This window comes from Sardina pilchardus, chromosome 19, assembly GCF_963854185.1.
Source record: "Sardina pilchardus chromosome 19, fSarPil1.1, whole genome shotgun sequence".
NCBI classification, from domain to species: Eukaryota; Metazoa; Chordata; class Actinopteri; order Clupeiformes; family Clupeidae; genus Sardina; species Sardina pilchardus.
Genome location: NC_085012.1, coordinates 15,529,416 through 15,552,752, shown reverse-complemented (window position 1 = coordinate 15,552,752; position 23,337 = coordinate 15,529,416). Strand labels below are relative to the sequence as shown.

The window sequence follows — 23,337 nt, the reverse complement described above, 5'->3', positions numbered from 1 at the left end:
TCCTGGTGTGTGATTTCATATTGTGTTTTGACATTGTCTCGGCCTAAGCAGGGCCTGGAGGCGTTGTGTGAGACGATAGAGGAGTGCTGGGACCACGACGCCGAGGCCCGACTCTCAGCCGGCTGTGTGGAAGAGCGGATCTCCCAGATCCGCCGGCTCAATAGTGCCACTACCTCGGACTGCCTGGTTTCTATGGTGACTTCGGTCACCAACGTGGACTTGCCACCCAAAGAGTCCAGTATCTGAGTCCTACCCTCCTTTCATTTTTCCTCTATGGTACAGAAATCAAAACAACATCAACAAATGGAAAAAGACATACCATGAAACATTGTGAAACAAGCAAGCAAAATGAAACAACCTTCATCTTTCCAGACTCAGCGGATCTCAGACAACAACATGAATGCAGCTGCTATTTTATTCAACATTTTTTAATTATTATTTTTATTTTTTTCTGATCGGATCAATATTACCAGCACACGTCTCTACTGTATTTTTATGAAGAGAGGAGAAAAAAAGAATAAAGAAAAAAAAAAACAGCAAATGGACATCTCAAAGCGCATTCAGGTGCCGACTTATGAATGCTGACAAGGTGCAGGTACCTCAACCTCTTCATTTCAGTTCATTTTTCTCTTTTTTAGGTTTTATCTATTCCTATTTTTCTGTCTTCTGGACAAGATTGCCTGTGACAACCAACAAACCAAGCAACCATCTACCATGTTGGACAATACAATAATGCTGCAAACCTTGGAGGAACATTTAAGACTGTTACACACAACTTTCCTCAAGGGATTTTTTGTTTGTTTCTGAACAGTTTTTTTTTTTTTCTGACAGCATGTGCTATACAAAACTACGGTAAACGTGTCTTTTTACGGAACTAACGGGTGTCTCTAGAACACAGAAAAAGTTGGAAGACAAACTAATTTCTTTTTTTTTTTTATCGTTTTGGTTTTGTGGTGTGAAGACTGGGGTGGGATTAGCGAGGGATTGGATGAACAACATTTCTTTTTCATGACCAGGTGTAAAAGAAAAGTTTTTTTTTTTTTTTTTTTAAATGGAGATGGCTTGCATCTATAGTTTGGTTAGTGCATTGTCAGTGACGGTGCATCTCATTTGGTACGGAACTACTTCTCAGGTAACCAGTCTCAAGGGGGTGGGGGGGTTACGTCTTTTACGTCTTTCCGTGTAGCGAAAAAAAAGGCAGACCCATCAGGAATGAGTTGGGCAAGAAGGGGTCTACCTGACCACTTCCGCGTGGCTCAGTTCGCCCCGTGGGTTGATGAGTCAGACTGGAAGTTGAAGGTAACCAGTAAATTAAAACACTAAAAAACTAAAACAATATGTGCAAGACCATGGTGAAGATGTATGGCTGTGAGTGGGTGAGTGAGAGAATGAATGAATGAGTGAGTGAATTCATGAATGAATGTACGGTATGTGCAAAAGAGTCTGAACAAGGAAGTGGGAAGTCGACCACAAAACAAGTGTTGGCCTAGATGGCCGTCAGTAGATAAATGTGTTATGTTGGCTTTTATTTAGTTTTGTTTTTTCTTTGTTTTATTGTTTGTTCGCATTTTTTTTTTTCCCCCTTTGTCTTTAATCCAGAATACATTTTGGATGTCGGGAGTTAAGGACCTAGATTCTAACAACAGAGGCCAGCCTCATTCTCATAAAAGCCTGTATCTTCAACTAGTGTTGGACATGAAGATGGATTCCAGTACATGCATCTTGGCCGGGTCCCTTCGTATTTTACCTCTTTCTCACAGGGACCAAAATTTGAGTTATGACCTCAGCGGTCCTGAATTGTAGAGACATTTCCACAGGGCAATGGACAAGACAGAAAAAAAAGAGTTCAAACTTCACTTCATGACTGAACGGCCACATTCTATTTGAATAGAGGGGAGAAAAAAGAAAAGAGAAAAAAAGGATCATTATTGTTCTTTGTCTTAAACGTGGCACGTGAGAAACCTTATTTCTGTATGCCATAATGTAACAGTGAATGTCCACAATGCTGCTGTTTCAACTCAAAGATGAATATATTTCTATATATATTCCTTTTTTCTGTGCATTACACATACAACTCTCGGTACAAAACTGCATACAAATGCATATATTCGTCAACAGAATTGTCAAGGCTTCCGAGGTGAACCAGAATAACATAAAACAATAAAGTCTAGAGCGAAAATGCTAAAAAAACAGATAATTGTTCATGAACCACAGACCACCTCAAACCAGAAATACCTCAGATTTTTCTATGTGTATGACTTCTGTTATATATTTTGTTAGTTGTGTTGACTTGTAGTAAGTATATTTTAATGTAAATTGGCTTTTATGATTAGGGCGTTTTGGAAAATTAAAAAAGTCCAAAATCTTTTAAGAAGTGCTACAGAGTTATGTTGCATAATGTGAGAGAAATCATGTAAATAGCTGTATACAACTGTAGAATTCTGCCTATTCATGACACCTGGGCATTATTCATTATTTGTGCTGGCTGTTTCCTCTAGTGTTCTTTTCCTGTCTGTTACTACAAGGGACATTGAACCTTTATCTATTTGGCTTAAATCCACTATAACAAAAAAAAGAAAAAATCTTCAGATTCGCCTACCCCTTTCTCTTGACTGTATTATACTATATTTTATTTGCACATCCCCAAAATGCTATTTCTTATTATTGCCATTTGTTTACTATGATAACCTTCTTTAAAAGCATTATGAATTAGCATGGAGGTAGACAGGCGATGCAGATTGACCCTCTTCCATTTTTTGTAACTCACACAAAGTGACCTCACCAAATTTATCATTGTAAATTTGTTTGTGAAATCCCAGCTCTTTAAAACGGATGTATTTTTACACAGGGAAAAAAAACGACTGATCAGTGATTTCTTTGACCGAGCTGGTGGTTCCAAAAGGGAGGGGAGTGAAAGGTTTGGTGTCCCACCCCTGCTGTGTCCTTGGCGCATATAGGCTTCACGAGGCTCTGCAGTGGCTGCTTTAGACCCCCATGAATACACGTCACCCCCCAAACGAAGAGCTTTAATTTATTTCTCATGGTGCCATATGTCAGCTCTGGGTTTTCTACTTCCACTTCTCACACATGGACCACTCAAAGATTTGAGAGCATATGCTCTGTGACCGTGACAGAATAGATTGATAAAGTCAGAACCCCCTTGGACCCATCTTGGTCATCATGGACTCTGTTTTGGTTACTTACTTCCAGATGGATGTGGTTCATTAGCATGGATGCTAATAGCCGTGCTGGCTTAATTTGCTGCGAGTATGCTTTAGCAGGTCTTCATTTCAACTCAGAAAAGATAGTGAATGAAGCCTTTCCCCAATGAAGCTTATTGCCAATAGTAAAAGAAAAGGATTTGCCCCACTACCAAAGTAGTTTTTTCTCTTTTTTTTGTTGCTTTTCAATTCATTATAATACAGTGTAGGATACAGTTAATTGTACGAGTTTCAGACATCATCAAACCCATTTGTTTTGGTCATTGGCATCATTTGCTCTGCCAGTGCCCTCAGATTTGTAAGATAAGAGTGCATCAGCTCTTGGCCCGTTTTCTGCTGACTGGTGCTTTGAATAGTTGCCAACTGGGACAGACTACATAGCAAGCAATATCTTCTGCAATAGATTTCTGTTGTTTCTAAACTGAGCGTAGGCCTACTCAGGGACTGTAAGATCCTTGAGCAATCAACCAAATCCACCATACTTTAGGTGCTGTGTTTTGATTACGTCCGGATTATTCTGATGTTCGTCGATCCTTGTCAATGCTTTGGTATTTGTTGATGGTTTGTTTCCATTTAATGAATTACTGACCTCCTTTTGTACATTTGAGATGTAGCCAAATTCCTTGCATTTTGAAGTCTGCAAGAGGATAACCAAAGTCTGTCTGTCTTCACTTCTATATGGGGCTGATCTCTGGGCCCTGTCTTTGAAGTTCTTCATGAATTTGCAACATGATTCAATTAGCATCAAAGCATTCATGAAAGTCACGTGAAATCTCTTTCAATATGAAGCCTGTAAGATTGTAAGATGATGATCAGCTAGTCAGTATTCAAATCCCCATGTGTGATAATTTAGGTAACTCCGTTGGTTGCTTGGAAGCACTTTGTTTTAAATGTTTATATTAAGAAAGTTTAAAAAGCTCAGACATGATTGGCTGTATAAACAATTGTTTTAAGTTATCCACATTACTACTGCTACATATGGTCAGAAAACATCTGAATGATCTTATGTATTAGCAACAGTCTTGGAGGTTTTATGGTTTTATGAGGCAATGGAAGAGACTAGTATTTCTCTGGTGTTTCATCATATTTCAGTTTCCCCCGTTATGCCAAAAGGAAGAGTCCTCTATGTGAATTGAAATATGCTGAGGTTAGGGATTTGGGATAATGTATTTTTTTTTCAACATGCCACTTGTTTCCAAAAATAATTTTAGCTTAAGTGCTGCAAATGTAGATGTGCACATATAGAACAGGCACCCCGTGCGTCAGGGTCCATGTTGACTAAGATGGCCTCTCCGGAAGATTAAATGCATGAAATATCAGCAACGGTCCAAACCTCTAGCTGGAGGTGTTCTGATGTTGTGCTTTTGTTTTCCACATCACATTACCCAAGCAGCCTCTGCAAAAGCCTCTCCCTTGTTTTTTGCTTCCTCTCTTGTTGTTTCTGTCATAGTACCACAAAAAGTAAAAAAGACAAAAAAAAGCACCATATATAATATAAATCTCTAAAAAGTGACCAGCTGTAATTCTGGATGCAGTCTTAGATCCAGGTTTTCAGGAACCAATTACCTCAGACCTCATGTGAAAACAGTGTTGCTAGCTGGATAGTCGTAGATACTATGATTAAGTGATGTACACTTTCGTCTTACGAACAGGAAAACCTCTTTTGTACTGGTGTAACATATGATCATATGACCATGCACCCCTTGACAATGTGAAAACCTCTTCCTTGCTGAGCTTCTGACTTCTGTTTGAGATGAAAGAAATGGTACTGTATGGGAAGCCTCTATGGATCTCCTGTGAGTCTGTTTCACCATAGAAGTGAATGCAGACAGAGGGAGGCCTAGAGGCAAATGCAACATGCACAGGCTCTCAGAGATTATCAGTTGGCACAACAACAACAACAACAACAACAACAACAACAACAACTACAACAACAAAATGACATGCAAACAAACAACCTTATTGGAATTTGTATCTGGTAATTGAACAGGTCAAAAAATAATCTACTGCTAAAAAACATTCTTGCATGTTAACTTTGGCAACAAGCTTCTCTTTAATTTTGTATATTTGTTGGTCTCATTTGTGCCATTTACACCAATGTATCCTTATCAAAGTATTTTCCGATGTAAGCTATTGTTTTGTATGACTGCACTATAGAAAGCTGAAGCAAACATACATGGATAAGTGGATGATTTAATACATTACCTCAGTTGAATCAAAATTCAGGTCAAGTATCAAAAACTGTTCTTATCTTAGCAGTTGCTATACAGTACTACTTCCATGGCCTCATACGACTTCTGCAATGTCTGGAGTGATACCTGGAATTATATTTTCTTTTTTTTTCCCTTTTTTTTTGCCAATGTCCCCATCAGTACCATGTTTTTGTCCAAACGGGTCAAGGTCACCATAGAAGGATACTGGAAGAAATCAGTGGCTTCCTTGAATGATACCAGTGACATTGCAGCCACTCTGAGTACAACATGCTGTATTCCTCTATTTCACTGATACACAGTCTTTGTTTTTCTATTAGTCTTCAGGTCTCATGTCACCACAGTCCATGTGATTTGGCCAAGGCGGTTCCAAAGGAGGTTTTCTTTCTTGTCTTGTCAAGGGGTCATATTTAAAGTGCTGTTTCTATACCAGGATATGTGAAATGTAAATGTTGTAGGTTATGTTTCACTATTGTAGCTAAATTGTAGAACAGAGATGGCTTGTACTACTGATTTTAACATAAATATACTAAAAAATCTGTATGAGACAGAAGTGTATACAGAGTTGAGCTTGTTGCTGTAACCCCTCTTTCAATTGAAGAGTATGTTAAAAGAAAAAAGGTTTTATATATATGAAATGCCCAGGAAAAATCCAACATCCATTGTATTGCCGTAATGAACAGAGGACTTTTTGAACGATCATTGTAACATAGTTCTTTAATTTGCAGTGGATCATTGTTCCTTTTTACTGTGGTAATTTTAGAGCTCAGTATCCAGAGTTTGAGATAGATTTGCCTAGATTTCGGGATGTGGTTGTTTCAGCTCTGCATTGGTGCCAGAATAAACCAGTATGAATGTAGTATTTGCCCAGTGTGAAACAACTACAACCTGACTGTTAGAGAAAAAATACTAGAAAGGATTATTTCAATTTTATCTTTTTGTATATGAAAGTAAACAATAAAATACTGATAAAGCATTTCATTATCATGTGTTTCCTTTTGATGCATGAAAATATACTGTATATTAATTTATTCAAACATGAATGAATTTAAATGAAATCCTATGCTAAATGATCAATGTGATTTCAATTTCTAAGCCTATGTGACAATTAGCCCATTTTCTCACTACTGACATGTCAAAGCCATTGCTCGCCAGCTGCCTTCTGTCACTTTTAACAGATCACTTTAAAAATTCAACACTTTTGAAGACACAACGTCTTCATCAACTTTGCTAAGGTTTAGCTTCTTAGATTTGTAACGACAGAGTTAGAAAAAGTGACTCTTCAGCAGTTAAAAGAAGAACAGAACAGATCCTTTCCACTTCATACAGCGCTGTGCAGATCTGCCTGAGTGTGACACATGTTGGACTTTTTATGCTATTTTCATGCATTATGTTTAGCCAGTCAGATCTGCACAAAACTGCATGAAGTCGAATGAGCCTAACATCACTAAATTTAGTGACTGTAACAGCCCTTAGTGTCTTTAATTTAGCGTGGACATTTACCAAAGAAAGAGAAGACTTATGCTCCAAACACCCAACACACACAGCATGGAATCCCTGGAAGGTCTTTGGTGTTTAAAATGGCACAAAGCAGTCTCCTCGTGTGCTATGGCGTCAATCTAGCTTTCAGACCTATTGCTTGCCCACGTTTCTTGTCAGTTGAAACAAGTCTGTTTAATGACTTGTAAAGATCTGACAGAATAAGGTCTCTTCTCTCACAAATGCAACTTGGGACTTCTAGCCAGTGGGTGGCCAGGATCCAGCAAGAAAATGTCCATCCCCAGGATGTTCTAAGAACATACCTGCTGGTAAAGGACATTGCCTTGTAATGAGGACATTCCCAAACAATCACTGTGGATTTATTTTAAGGGTAGGGGATTTTATTATGGATAATCAGGAAATGTTCAGGATGTCCTGAGAACATTTCCTGTTAATATATAGGAGGAAACATTTTCTGTTTTCAGAATGTTTTGCAACATTCACAGAGGAACATTATGGGGACCTTAAGTGATTTAACATGAGTTGCCCACTATTCTAGCCAATTAATGCAACTGAATACCTCCATACCATAGGCTGTCAGATCAGTCAAACTGTTGTCTTGACTGATCTGATTCAGTATCAGCATTCATGAAACATGGCTGAACTTGTGCGAAATAGCAAATTACTGGTGTTACAATTTAAATTACTTTAATTTAAAATGAGAACAGAGTGGCTTTGAATCTCAATTGTACAAACAGCATGACCGGTCCTCTTTGAAATAGGCCTAACTTCTGGTTTAACTTCTTTGTTTTTTTATTATAAATAATTTGCAGTTAATTTCAATGCAATCTTCATCAGCAGAGGTCATCAGTAGCCTGCCATGGAATTCAGTCCCACTGCCCTCACATGGAATTCACTTCCCATTACATCAGGCACCGTGAATCCATCGTTTCAGGCTAGCATTGCTTTATTGTAGGCCTACCATCATATTAAAGTTTTTGTAATACATTTTTTACTATTGTAAAGTCACCTTGAGTGTCATGATAAATGAGATGTATTGTTAGGCTATTGGCCCAGTTTTCATAAATGCATAAAATACAAAATTCAAACAAATATAGCCTACAAGTGGTATTGGAGACTGCCATGAAGATTTACTGTGGTTTATTAGAGTTATTCCAGCCAGCTATATACTTTCAAACGGGGAGACTTGAAGACAAAGCACAATCTTTGCAATATAAAATTTTTGCAAGGGCCTATTTCACAGTCTATTTAAAGTGCATAATAATGTTGCTTGATTGTTATTTATTGAAGTATAGGCAATAGAGGCTAGTCTATGCCTAGCCTATGTGTTTCCAGGGGCAATCTATCTGGCTTCCAAACCAACAATATTTCTGGGATAGAAAAAATAAAATGAAAGAAAATGTCCTGCCATTATTTACCGGTATGCATACCCAGTAGTCTAGTCTAGGCCTACTTTGCACAATTGCTGACTTTGAAGGACACGTGTCTTCATGCAAGGCTCCTAGTAGGCTGCTCTCTGGCGGCCTATATGACGTATCGGAATGCATTAGGCTACAAGATGGCGCCAATCAGGACTCCTGACTCCACATGAGTTCCTTGTTCCAAATAAACAGTGAAGTCTGGCTGCGTTTCTGTAAAATCGAAACTTTGTGGAAAGCCTACTAGTAGTCTAGGAGCAGGCTGCGGCTGTCGTTGATGACTTGAAATATAACTGGGCATAAAATGAGTTCAAAATTAAAATCTTTGAAATTCATGGGTGGGTTTGTATGTGGGGCGGTTTTAAGCACGGGCTCATGTGTCGCTGGGATTCAACTTTATCTACAGAGGAACCAAGGACCCAGTCCCGCTGACCCCACCGATGCAGACCCCAAAGGTAACGTTATTTGCCCGCTAAACAATTACAAAGCCCTCAGCAGTCATAGGCTATCACCGGATGGGGCTAGCTAGTGACCACACATACAATGTTCAAAATTGTCACGTCTCACCTCTGTGACACGCGAACCTCGCTGTCATATTTCACTATTTTTTTGCCCATAAAGTTTCCGACATGGCAAGAAGTTCTGCTCACTGAGTGAGAGACCGCTGTATTTCATTTTGAGGCTTTACATCCTAGCCACTGTGGTGGGCTAACAATTACATGATGACATGTACCGAAATTGCAGTTATTGTAGCGATTTCCTGAAGATGTCATGAGAGAGGTCAAACTGCCCCCACTAGGCAAGTTTCGCTTGACAAGAGACTGTCGCTACATTGTAACAACACACATTAACACAGAGGACGTGAGAATGAATCGACGCAGGCAGACCTTGTGGTATGATGTCTGGCCTGTAAGGGGCGATGATGTTGCAGTTCTCTTGAGGCCAGCAGGCTTCATCCCACTGCTCCGATTACTTTCTCTATAAATGACCAGACCCACTTCTGTCACCAGTGTGCTGTTTGACACACAGCAGAAAACATTGCTGGACTTCAGAAATGAATGGCTGTGATTACGTGAGCCAGTTTGAATTGACTGTGGGATTACTATGGTGTGTAGCTCTGTTGGGTACGACCACAATTTAGTTACCTTAATATTCAAATGTTCCAGTCCCCTCCATGGCTACTGTCATTCATTCTGGCAATGCAACCAGTGGGATGGTTTAAAAAGTATTGTGATATTATTTTCTTTCAATCGGCAGAGGTTAAGATTCAGAGTAAAGTAGGCCTACACTTATTAATAACTTGCAATAGTGTTTTTTAAGCCTTATAGGTACATTTAACAAAAATGAACATTGTGGAAACATTTCTTCATTAATTTATTCCAAAAAAGTCACTTTTCCTAAGTCCACTTCTTGTGAGGTTCCCTGTGATAGGTTATTATAAATCTTTGCAAAGCATCTGTATATTAAAAATGTGATTTCATGGGTCCCATTTTGACATCCTTGTTTAGAGAGCCCGGCCCAGCAAGTAATAGGGTATTATGGTTTACCTCTGACTGGAGCTGAGACAAGGTTCTACACCAACCACACTCTGTCCTATGATCAAGTGAACAGAACACCAAGATGGGTAGCTGAACATCTCTCAAACAATAAACTGCGAGGTAAGTCATCTGGCTCAGTATTTTGTCTTTCTTATCATTCATTTACATACACATAGTCTATGACTTGTAATAATTACCTCATGTGCTGCTTTGTAGGACTAGCTGATCGGAAGCATTGCAAATTCAGGCCAGACCCCAGCATCGCAGAGGCCTTCACTGCCCACAATGATGATTACTTGGGCAGCGGGTGGTCAAGGGGACATATGGCACCAGCGGGGGACAACAAAGGCAGCACAGTAATGGCTTTTTGACCTCCTTATGTGTTTATATATTAAATATACTAGCTCAGTCTAGATACTTCTAATCTATCATACATTAGAGTTCATAATTAGAATACATAAAAAAAAAACTTTTTCTTGCGTCATAACTAAAGTTGACGATGTAACTGGATTACACACCACTCAGCTGACAGCTGTGTCAGTTAGGTGTATTAGTTTACATATAGCCTCAATAGTAATGGCTAAATGAATTGTTTTTTTTCTGTTTACACAGCAATCCATGGCTGAAACCTTTTACCTCTCCAACATTGTGCCTCAGAACTATGAAAACAACGCTGGCTTTTGGAATAGGTACCCCTGGCTATTATTAATATTATTATTAGTAGTAGTAGTAGCAGCAGTATTAGCTATATAATGTTACTCAATGTGTGTGCCATTTTTAGATTGGAGATGTACTGCAGAGACCTAACCAAAACGTTTGAAGATGTCTGGGTGGTGTCAGGGCCCCTGGTCCTTCCTGAAGTAGGAGAGAATGGCAAAAAGACTGTGTCGTACCAGGTAATACAAATTACGTGTACTCATGTGCATCTCTCAATCTGTGCTAACACTTGCTGTTAAATCTTGAATTTTGCATTGCACTGTATTTATAATTAAACATTTCACATAGCCTTCGGTAAATTCGCCAGTACAATACATCACTACAAGTCGCTGTATTTCATTAAAGTGCCCATATTATTACTATTTTTCCATAAGTTAAAATGGGTCTATGAGTTCCAGAAAACATATTTCTGAAGTTGTTTGCTGAAAATAGCTTGGATTTGCCTCATACTTTGTCAACAATGGTAAATATTACCCAGCAACCACTGTGCAAAGTTTTAACCTTGCATCCACATTATTTTTTTAATATACTGAATTAAATTCAACTTCATTGGGGAGAATAAAATTAAAGACAACAAGTAGAACGTTTTCTTTTCAACATCCAAGTGTTTGAAGTTGGACTGCTTGTCATTTTGAAATTTGCTGTACAAATTGCTGTACCCATAACTAACAGAACCAGTGAAGTTACATTTTAAGATTCAGATTGTTGTTATACGGATCATTTAGATATTTTTTCATCTAAATTATATAATAAGATGTGAAGAGCTTGTTTACAGTGGCTTGTATATGTTGGCACACATTCTCATCACCCTTAGAAGTCTAGCATACAATGTCAATCTCTCTGAATGTCTAATGAGCTCCACGATATCTTAATCTAGGTGGCATCTCCAATGTAAAACGAATAGGAATAAAAGGAATAATTCAGCTGGGTTCATGTGTGTAGTGACACATTTTCAGAATTTGTACATCAAGAAATTCTTTAAATAATAATCGTATTTATTTTTATTTTAATTGATTTAATACAAATATAATACTATAAGTTATGTGGTGTAGTGACATCTCCAGAAGCCAGGCTTTTCAGCAAAGCAGCCACAGTTGGTTTCTAGGCAAACGGTTTGGTTTCCCTGGTGAGGCTAAATGGACAAAGACAGCCGCCCTCAGGCCAGCACCTACTGCAAATCAGCTGCGACAGGAGCCATGTTCCCCCCATTGCAATGCACTCTAGCCTCAGGAGGCACTCAGGCTCAGATGGCTCCCTCTGTCTCATCTCTCTAGGATGGTAGAGTCCTCAATCAGTGGTTCTCCATTCCGCTTTTCAGGTTATCAGAAATTCAAAGATGACTTATCAGTAACTTCTACTTGAGCTTTGCTCATCACATTTTGCTTCATCAGTCTGGAACAAATTCTTTTTTTTCTCTCTCTCCGTAGCCAGAGTGTCTGAAAAAGTATGTTTGGCCGAGCACGTTACACTGAGCCTGTTTGAAATGATCAAGATTAAGGCATCAAGACTGACCGGTTTCAATTGTATTTCTGTAACCAACTTCAATGTGATCTCTCCTGTAGGAAGTTGTATCAAAGGTGTATTTATACATCAACTTTTGGCTAATTATAGCCAATAGCTAAATAATTGTTATTTAAAAATGTCCTCTTCGAAAAAACTGTTGAATTGAAATGAAGGCATTTGTTTGTAGATAATTGCTTATGGCTAAAACTTTGCTTTAGAAGTGGCATATGAACATCACTTTGCTGTTGAATTTGCCTTGTAGCCTACTGTTTGATCCCATTGTCATTTAAAATGACAAACTTTTCTGTGTGGTGTGTTTGTCTGGCCAGGTCATTGGTAAAGACAACGTTGCTGTTCCTACACATCTCTTCAAAGTCATCCTTGCCCGAAAGGGCCCATCATCAGACACTTTGGCACTGGGTGCTTTTGTGGTGCCCAATCAACCAATTGGGTTTGATCATTCTTTGACGGAGTATCAGGTCAGCCTGTCTGACCTGGAGAGGATGTCGGGGCTCTCCTTCTTCCCCAAAGTGGACCCTGCCGTGACTCTCGCGGACCTCTGTGCGCTGGACTCGTGTCACCTGATGGACTTCAAAGAGTTCACCCTCTACATCACAGGCCGCAAGGTGGGCAGTGCTAGAAGTCCAGAGAAGCTGGAGAAATTCATGGCGGAGCTGAAGGAGAGGGAGATCCCTCCAGATGACTACCTCCTGAAACTCTACCAGCGAAAGAAGGACGAGCTCGCGCAAAAAGAGCAACCAGATGGAAAGATAGGAGACTGATCACTTGATCTGCTGAGCCTTGTTGTCATGTTTTCAGGTGACTGTTTTTTTACCAATTGTTGGCTATCTAATTAAGATAGTTATCAGATAAGAGTTTTGATCACTTTAGTTGTTACAGTATGTTTCATTGTTTCATGTTTCAAATGATAGTAGGGTTAAGAATTATGTTCAATGAGTCATGAAAACTTAAAACAAATCAAAATTTTAATTATACAAGTGAACAATTTTTTTAATTGTGCAAGTGTACAGTTTGAGATCGCCATGCTTGTTGAAGGTTACACTTTCAGTTTTAAGTGTTAATAGGAACCATCACAAACAATACTCTCCAATTGAAGTGTTCTTTATAACTGGTTAAGTGGCCATATGCACTTAGGTCACATCACCACAGTTAACGTTTACTGAAAAGCAGAGCCAAATGGCCAGCTACTGAGTAGTCGGCCCTCTTCAGTGACATGGAATAAGACTGCAGCCTTGAAAAAGCTTCTGGAGTTGTGTGTGTTGCATAGTACATATTCATATGCAAATCATACAACACAGATTTTTTTCTATAAATTTTTTTGACTGGCCTTCTGTAATCCTTGTCTTTTGTTAACTGCGATAAATGTGAATGTCCAGCATGGACCAAATGTTTTTACACCTGTTAATGTCCTTGAGTGCAGTTTTCTAAACATGTTGTGTTGCACTACGCATATAAAAGCATATCAATTTACAAAAGAAATTGATTTTTTTTTTTTAAATGTGGCAACATCTGATAATCATTACATGTCTTAGAGCTGTTGTTTTAATGAAGGAACCTTGATTTTTTGTTCCCATATATTTAAGCATGTTTCAGACATCAAATTGGAATAGAATCTGTTACTTCCGTTGTGCTTCCTGTTGTGGAAATGATGTCTTAAACATTTTGAACTCAGGGGGTCTCTGTTTCCCATATTGAGCTCTATAATACTGCTAGAAGACTTCCCTTGAATCCAGAATCATTTCTAACAATTGAAATTCATCACAGGACTATCTACATGTGCCTTGCTGAACTCATGGGAACTAACTGATGGATTAGAAGTGCATATAGATAGTAATTAATCCCTAAAAGGTTATGTTTTCGGTTAGAGATTGACTGATCCTAAAAAAAACATATTCTATCTATGTTTTAAGGCAGGCGCCACCCACTGGACACATACTCGGCATAACAACTCCATTGTTTTTAACTGAGCAAAGCCCACTAGAAAAGTCTGAGCTTTTCAGTTGAGCATTTGAGCATCCCCTCACACTCCTACTGTGTGTTCCCTCTGGCCAGACGAGGTCCTTGTGTGTAGTTGCTTGGAAGTTGAATCATGTTTGGTATCTCTTGTGTCTGAACTTGTATGGCTCATCTTACAGCTCAATCGTTTTATCAAGGGGGGTGGGGGGGGCTTTTGTGCAGGACGAGACTAATGGAGGAGTGGGACAATTTACTCGCTGGCAGAAATCGTGCATAATTGCATTTGACTTCTAAAACTGCGCAGAAGGAAATCGGGTATCTGAGGTAATCTAACTTGTCAGATTGGAGCACATGCACTAACAAGACGAATTGATTGTTTATCATCCTTTCAACATAGCACAGTGCCTTACTACTTATGCACTCTGTTGATGTATGATAGAGTCAGCAGAGTAGGCCTGCTGTTCATCATCCTTAACCCAATCTCCTAAGGTATGCATGGGATTATTTCCTGTACATCACTGTTCTTATCTGATGTGTGTGTGTGTCGGAAGGAGTGCTGTTGTAGCCCCAGGGAGGGCTAGCCCAGGTCCACGGAATGCCTTAACTCAGCGCTGGCCTTATATTAAGCATGTGTGGTTACGCCACTGCTGTGTTCACTTCTGTTATGTTTTCCATTAGCCGTGGCTGATGATGGAGGGCCATGCTGAGGTCAGTAGCATTAATAAGTCAGGGGTGAAGTGACTGCACCGCCGGAGGGTATTAAACCAAAGCAATGAACGCTACAAGTGAGCTGTGTTGCAGTCTGACCAAGTCACGTTGTTCTCATAGAAATCTTTGCCATCAGTCAAGATGGCTGACAGTTACAGCTTGAAACCTGGTGTAATTGTCACTTTAGTTTCTGGTAGTACGTTGAAACATAGAACCTACTCTGTGAGAGTGCTTTTAATTTATTCCATCAAAAGGGTGTTTCCTTAGCCAACATTTAAATCATGATAGCATTTCTTTTTCTTTTTTTTTTCCTCTCCCAGAGCGTGGATTTCACAGCTTTAAAATCAGCTTCAGGGGTAATGGACAATAGCATTTAAGTGGCATAAACATGTTTAAGTGTTAATACAGGAGCTTACACGGTTACACAGCTGTAGAACTATTTAATTATCCCTGTTGCTTTGATGCGTCACACCAGCTCTAGTTGTGAGTAATAGCTCATCTTACAGAGGAGGGAAGCAAGTTCACCAAAGATCAGATGCCAAGCCATTATTTGATTGAGAGGTGACAAATGTAGCCTAGCATGTACAAAGCATGTGTTAAGCTTTTTAAACCCCGAAATCCTCTTAGACATCATGTTTCATGAAGGGAAGCTGCCCCAAGGGAAATGAGTGGTCTCCATAATCAAGCATAAGTTCTGTCCAGCTAATCCTGTTTACCTTTTTGGAGAGGTGCGGGGTCACCTTTAAACTGATCATCTCTAAGTATCTAAGCAAAGGCCAGAGTTTAGTGTAACTGGTCACCTCCTATGCTAATTCTAACAGGAGCGCTTGTATTGTATTCTTACTCATGAGCCTTTCATTTCTGTTAGTGTGGCACTGAAATGGAATTTATGCTTGTTGCATTGTCTCATATTTTAATGTGACTAGTCAATAAGGTGTGATCCAGAGACGACATTATGAAGTACTTTCCTAAATGAGGAAATGATTAATGGTGAAATTAGACTTTTTGGTATGGTTTTTGGTAATGTTTCAGAAGCCCCTTCCCCCAACAGACACTCTGTGCTCTCTTCTCAGACTTATGTACACGCACACACACACACACACACACACTCACCATTCTCTCTTCTCAGTCCAACACACACACACACACACACACACACACACCCACACACCGTCCTCATCCTTGCTTCTCAGAAGGCAGGTGCCTTGCCAAACCCCAGGCTGCAATTAGCATTCACAGTCTGCTGTCTTGTTCTGGAACATTCCTCCTTTAAACACCCAGCTCCGTACAGTACACACTTGGCCCATATTTCCAACCGTGCCAAGGCCCACTATACCTCCCCGCCCACTCCTCCCCTCGTGGTGGATGTCTGATTTGATTTGCTCCGTTTTGTTTCGTAATTATCTGTAGTAATTGGAAACCAGTGATCCATCAACAGCAGTCTGATAAAGTCCTAAGTAGATGTGGTTAGCGTAACACTCGGGACTATTTTGCAGTCTCCATTTGTTTTTTTGCTACATGGAGAAGCATGGAGAGGTGGGATTTCAAATGATGTCCTGACTGTGGCTGCAGGGATTGCTCCAGATGAGCCGGGGTCAGACGCAGTACGGCTGCACAGTTTTCGGAGTGTCGGCTGGGAGATCCCCCCCCCCACACACACACACCACCCCCATACACACACACACACACACACACACACACACACGCGCGCGCGCATATCGCGTCCCTCCGCTCAAGCAAAATGACGTGATTATGTGTTCGCTGGCTTGTTTTGGAAAGTGGCTCTCTGAGGCCTGTCCCATTAGGTTTCTCACCTTCACTCCGCGTCAGGAGCGGACGTCGGGCAGGCTTGGCGTGTCTCGCCTCAGTTTGGGGGTTCCTTAGCAACCCTGCACTGTGGAGCTTTTCCCAAAGGAGACGTTTCTCTCATCCCTAATCAGCACCATGCTGTACCATGGTAGTTTACGCAGTTATAATAATGATAATAATAATAGTAATAATAATAATTTGATGTTGTTCGGAAACAAACCTAAAAAAAAGAATGAAAAAAATTGAATTCAGACAGTAAAGTTCAACTTCACCCATCAGCTGAAATTTTGAAAAAAATAATAACTGTAAATGAGCAATTATGTTTACCAACTGAGAACGCTATGAGGATCTTATAGGTTATGAACAAGAAAGTGTTTGTAATTAAATTGCAGATCAACTGTGATTTCAGTCCATATTGTCTGTGTGGCGAGGACAGGGGAGACCATCTCTAGATGAGTCTCCATCCTTCCTGCCAATATCATTTTTAGCCAGCAGGTGGAGATGTGTGGCTATCACATCCTTTCCAAACCACTAAATTCTGACAGTCAGGGCTTCTCCTGTTGATACTCCCATATGCTTTTCATATGCTGTCAGCCTAAGATTTTTCTCTGTGTACAGGCATTTTTTAATTCCAGTTGTACTGTGGGAGTTTGCGGGGTTTATGAGGTCGTATCAGCAATCTATTTATGCTGGCAAGTGAGAGTTTGTCTGTGGTTGTGCATCTATCAAGTAGAATTTTCCATTTGATACGCTAGAGAGCATGTTAACAGGCAATAGTCATTCCTATGCCAAATGAAATTGCTTAGTACCCACTAATGACTTGTACCATTCAAAACTTGAAATGTTTTTTTTTTTTTTTTAAGATATGTTTTTTTGTTGTGTTGAGTCTCAGGTCTTTTGTTGTGTTGACCTTTCATCAGGCATTTGAGATTGCATTGAAAAATGTTGAGATCACATTTTTTTTATTAAACTGAAAGTTTATTTTGGTCAGATAACTTTCACGTAAAGCTGTGGTGGTACTAATTAGCTTAGCACACTGAGCAAACAATGGCTTTAAAATGGATCTTCAGAAGCTCGCCATTGTTCAACCCTAATGTTGTATGTTTTGTTCTTTTGTCTGTGCTTGCTAGCCAGTGCCGTCAAATGACCTGAAATGGATACGAGTGCACGAGGTACCTCTCATGCATTAGAATTAGATTTGGCCAGACTGTACTGTAAACACTGTGGGTCCTCAGAGAAACTGCTGAGTCGCTGTCCTTACGAGATGCTTTAGCTGGCAACACTGGGAGACAAATTGGGAATAAAAACCCCAGAGATTGGTTGTCCCTCGGGAGAGCGCGGCATCCTTCGAAGGTCCCCTGCTGGGTAATGTGACTGAAATGAAAAGGGGAGTAAGAGAATGCAGGAGAGCCCACCCCTGTCCCTCCCTACTCACCCTGCTGAAAGCCCATGGTTACAGCCCAGGACTCCTCAGTGTACACACTGATGAGTGGTCCATGAAATCCTATGAGGTCCTAAGAGGAGTTCTCTTATTGTGCGACTGCATCAGATGCTTTAAGTGGTTAAATATCTCTAAATGCGCATATTTGACGCTTAAGTCTTTTTTGGACGTGTTTTATTTGCGCGCTTAAATGTGTTTACTTAAGTCAATAATTTTGTTCTATTAATATACGTTTTATTGATTCAAAATGTTTCTCTGTGAATTGTTTGCGTATGTTGCTTTAGCCAATGTTTAGATTTCTTCCTAACCTTTGCCAGACGTCGACACCACAGGGGTCGGCCCCCTGCCAGCAAGGTGTGTTAAACAAACAAAACATTTGACAGGCACAGACGCCCGTCTCTTAATTGGTCCACGTAGTCTGATCGTATTGTAAAATTGAGTTGCTGAGCCCAAGAGAGTGGCAGATAATTCTCTTTTCTCTTCCTGGTGGCTGTCAGATGCCAGCCAGCATAAGAGTGCCAAAAAATATATCGCTTACAGCAGCCGTACACTAGGAAGCTGCTACAACAGATTTTTCTTGGGCTTACTTTGCTGTCTCATTCGGTATATAGAGAAGGAGAGACTGAGGAATTACCCCTCACCTGGTCGAGCTGATTCACCGATATTAGTCCAGATCTGCAATGTGCAGTATCTTTAATGTGGAGAGAGAATTGAATCTCCTGATTCAATCCAATATGCTACCACCATATTACATTAATGTATCTTTACAATGTAATTATCTAGTCCATCTATGTAAATAATTACAAATTCTATTCCCTTGTGCATTCACTTATACTGTAGAAGGAATAGACCCTATTTGTATTTGTAAACTTAGTATAAAGATTATGCATGCTTTATGTATGTATAAGGATGCCCACAGTGGTTAAAGCATGTTTGTATACTGATGATAGGCATGTGCACTGCAGAGACACACTAGGTCAACAGTAGGTCTGTACTTGACATGTACAAACTCATTCAGGCTGCCAAGGTGCAGCCTTTACATCCCCCCATGTGCGTGCTGTACAGCGGTGGCGTGCCCCCCATGTGTGCTCGTGCCCGTGGCTGCCATGTGCCCGTGCGCGCGCACGTGTGCCCCTTGTGTGGCGGCGTGCGCCGCTGTGCCGTGCGAGCGCGGTGCCGGCTTCTCCCGTCGCAGACAAACAGGAGGATTAACCTCCGGAGAGCGAGGTCAGCGCTTCCCACCGGGAGAACACACTCATCTTTCCCGCTCCGCCGAGACGCCTCATCAGGGCCGCGCTGCCATGGCAACGCCATACAGCAAACACCACTCTCGTGGGTCCTCACTTATCTCTCCGCGCATGAAGAGGCACAGAGAGAGAGAACGAGGGAGAGGAGAGGATGTGGGGGAAAAAACAGACAAAGAGAAAGTAGGGACCGAGCCACCCAAGTGAAATTCGGACAGACGGAGGGACGAAAAAAGTGGATGGAACTTTTTACTCCACCCTCACCCCCCCCAACATCACCACCACCCCCTGCCTTTCTTGTAACTACACTGCTGATTGTGACAACGAACCCACCGTATTCTGTGCTGCCACCGATTTTGCATTTTCATCATTCATTGGTTCTGGGGAAACCGCAAAACCCCGTTGTGTGCATGCGCTCCTGGGATGCCTGAGCCTGCAGGTAATTTGTTGCCTCGCTATTGCTAAACAGCTTCGGATTTGTTCCCCACAAGACGCGGCTACCCAGCAGCCCGCGTGTTTTGGAATCAGGGCTTCAAACAAGAGATGAGATCAGGAAATGAGATGGCAAGGCAAGGGATGAGAGCGGGGGGGGGGGGGGGGGACAAAGTGTGTGTTATGACCATAAAACTTCCCGCGGTTCCTTGTCATTCCCTGTGTTCTGTCTTTGGCGGTGACAGCACGAGGGGTAGTCTTCATAACATTTTGATGTTCCAATGCCATAAACAACGCAAGGCCTGGCTTTTGGGTTAGAGACGGGGGGAGGGGTGTTTGCAGAAAGGGCCTTGCGAGTCCACAGCCTGCTCCTGTCTCTCTCGGGCTCATTTAATCACCAGGCTGGCACCCCGCCCGCGTCCCTGTCTGCCGGGAAGTCTTCACTCACAGAGGTGCTGATGGGAAGGGCGACGGACACCGTCCTCTCAAAAAGCCAGCCCCTCTGTCGCCCCCAGGATGCCCCCGCGTCGCCTCTCCCACCCCGGACTAACCAAACCAAGCAAGCGAGCAAGCGGACGCCAAAGTCTTTAGATCACTTGGGATGTCTGGAGGATGCGAGTGTGATTGAGATGTCCACCCGCCTTGCCTCTTTGTGTACCCTTACGTTACGTCGACAGTCTTGCTCACGTGGGTTTGTGTGAGTCTTTGTTTGGGTGCTTGTGTTTGAGAGAGAGATAGAGGGAGAGAGAGAGAGAGAGAGAGAGAGCATATTTTCATTGTGTTGATGATTTCTTTTTTTTTTGTGCAGTTTGGCCCAAATGCCAGAGTTCCCCTTTAGTGTGAGGTGGCAGGTTCAGCCCTCAAGTCAAGGCTTCCAAACCAGCATGGCTCACAAGACGGCCCCCTACAGTGATTAAGTTGCACTCTGTGGTCTGTCACTGTCACCCGCTTTGAACATTCGTGAAAATGTGTCTGAGGCTCTTTTCAGGGGTGATTTTGGAAGAGATAGAATTTGCTCGGTCTTGACAGAAGTGATGGATGTGTCCATGTGTGAGGTATCTGATGGTTTGCCAACAATTTACTTATGTTTTTTCATCTCGCCAGTGGTGTTTTATGCCAGACCTACATTCATGCTTGTGTCAGCTTTTTCAGTGCCATGAATGCCTTGAATTCACAGTGCGGGGCCTTTTGTTTATTTTGCCTTTCTGAAGGTGATCCCCTGTTTATAATTTCAGCATTATACAATGGCTCATTACTGTCTCCAAAGTGACTTTTGATTCGTAGTAGTTGACTCCATTGCATGTTTTATTAACAAGTAAAAGATATGACTTGGCAGTTATGTTATGAGAGCCACAGTAAATGGAACCTGAGCTGCTGTTGCTGGAATAGCCTTTATGACACTATTGGCAACATATCACAAACAAACCTAATTGCGGGAAGTATAAAAATGTGACCTAAATATCACCCATAAGCCCTATAATGAAATGCACATGAAATCAAATTAAATCTAACAGCACAATCTCTAATACTGGGTTATGTATGGCCTAATATGATATGAGGGAGTTTTAAATCAGTTAAATCAATATTACAAAAGCCAGTCCTTTTTTTCACAGATTTGAATTTCTTTAATGACCTTTGCTGCTAAATATGATTAATCTCAGGTATGCAGCATACAGCATTCATGACTTTCTCCTAATATCTGTAATATGATGACCTTTCTTTTGCTACTTTTGGCAGTCATGCAAAATTATAGGTTGATAGTAATATTCAGTGTCACTATTATATGTTTTCAAAGCTCTTTTGTCTCAAGTTGGTGATTGAAGGCAGTAGACAATTGTGGAACCCTTTCTAAATTACTTATACCAATCCAAACTTCAATGCATTTTATAAAGCTTTTGAGTCTTCCAAAAGGCTGTGTTCACACAGTGCAATTAAGCATTTGCTAGGCCATGTGTATGACATTGCCCTTCTGAGATTGCACTATCACTGCAATGAAAAGTATCTGCATTTTCTATGCCAGAAAACTTGTCCCACTTGAACCTCTTGAGCGACCGTCGGGCCAAGTCCCTAGGGCCATTGGTCTGAGGCACGCGTGGTGTCTGTCGCACATCGATGGGCGCCTGTAGTCTGGGCGCCGACAGTGTCTGTGGAGCTTGTGGCATTACCGTGATTGGTGGTTGTGCAGTATCAGCGGACGGGAAGTATGGCGGGTGAGTGGGCCCGACAGATTGACCATGATGCAGTAGGGCAGGTAAGGCAATTGGCACCCAGTCCGGAGCAAACATGAGCAGTCTGCACTGACACGCTGTGACAACTGTCACTGCCTTTAATGGTTGACGGAACCAGAGGGCCCCAGAAAGCTGCAGGTGATCCAGATGGGGACATCTTCAGCACTGCCCCTTTACACTCATACGAACAAGGACGTGCTGCTATTTCCTCATATTTGAGGACACTATGTGAGTTTTTCATTTAAAACAATAAAAAAAATACCAAGAAATAGCAATAGAATGTAAGGACAACACTGTTCTAGGGTAATGTAAAAATGCCCACACTCTGTATTGCCCAGATATGCACAAAAGTTAGCATGCTAACCATGTAGCTTTGGAAGGTACTCTCACATACCACGCACTTATGCCTTACGAAGTGCTGTATTAAATACATGCAAGGCCATGGAAGAGTGCCTCCATGGAGGAGATAGTGTGTTCAAGACAATTCAATACACATTGAAATGCCCACAAAAAAAAACATAAGAAAACAACACAACAACAAAGTCTTTTAATGCAAATTAATTGTTCATCAAAACCCATAACATGTAGGCTATAGACAGGATAAGGGCTACAAGTTCAGGGTGGTGTGTAATTTGTCATTACACACACATAGCTATGACAAAACCTAGGTCTTAAAATCTAGCTTAATGATTACAGTTGGGTTTTCTGTCATCAAAAACCTGTAATTGAATTTATAGCATCAAAGCTTGAGTCATTAATTTGTCTAGGAGCAGCTCCAGTGAGCTTTGGGATTGAAGGTAATCCCATGTTTCCACCCAAGTAGACCTCGGCAAGTTGAAATATGGCCTCTCATTAGCGTGGTAATTTCTAAAAGTAGGTGTCATTTGCTGGGAGCCCATTGTGCTCTCCCTCTCTGCGTGATTGATGCCTCTCCATTTGCAGTAATATTGGAAACATTGTCCTCTTTTCATTCAGCGTGGAATCCTTTGTGAAGCTCTGTGTATTATTTCCTTGAAGTTGTTGTACGTGCTCTGGGTTTCTAATGTTCATTATTAGTTTCAAGCTATTTGTTGTTTACTGTTTGCTCAGGGTTGGGATGGGGCACATTCCATTCGGATATTGCCCATATTCCTTTGAAAGAGACAGCGTTCCCACTGAACCTTACCCAGGACACTCTCTGGACACTCCCCTCCCCTCCTCACCCCACTCCACCACCCCCCCCCCCCCCCCCCCCCTCCAAGAGCTTGTTTTGTTTTGCTTTGTCTTTGATTGCGTGCAACGCTCTCGTTGTCTTTTTACAGCCCCACGGTGGTTAGCAGAGCAACACCTCCAGGCTTGGCCTGAGATGGCCTGCGTGTTACATGCACGATCCACCCTAATTTGTCATCTCA

The 23,337-nt window shown here is 41.2% G+C and overlaps 2 protein-coding genes across 3 annotated transcripts in view; both read left to right on the top strand.

Annotated features, from left to right (window-relative positions):
* Positions 1-6,407, top strand: part of LOC134065909 (activin receptor type-2B-like) — a 43,076-nt gene extending 36,669 nt beyond the window's left edge. The window contains exon 11 of one of the 2 annotated variants that reach the window (XM_062521027.1): positions 49-6,407. In XM_062521027.1, the coding sequence (XP_062377011.1) occupies positions 49-246 (198 nt within the window). In that variant the 3' untranslated portion in view covers positions 247-6,407. The remainder of the gene's footprint in view (positions 1-48) is intronic. The other variant, XM_062521028.1, reaches the window with a different exon arrangement.
* A 2,084-nt stretch (positions 6,408-8,491) lies between these two features.
* On the top strand, positions 8,492-13,646 carry LOC134066385 (nuclease EXOG, mitochondrial-like). Its single transcript, XM_062521711.1, has 6 exons — positions 8,492-8,804; positions 9,858-10,007; positions 10,104-10,243; positions 10,500-10,576; positions 10,669-10,783; positions 12,437-13,646. Exons 1-6 carry the CDS (start codon positions 8,654-8,656, stop codon positions 12,887-12,889), a joined length of 1,086 nt encoding a protein of 361 aa, XP_062377695.1. The 5' UTR covers positions 8,492-8,653; the 3' UTR covers positions 12,890-13,646.
* Positions 13,647-23,337: the final 9,691 nt, after the last annotated feature.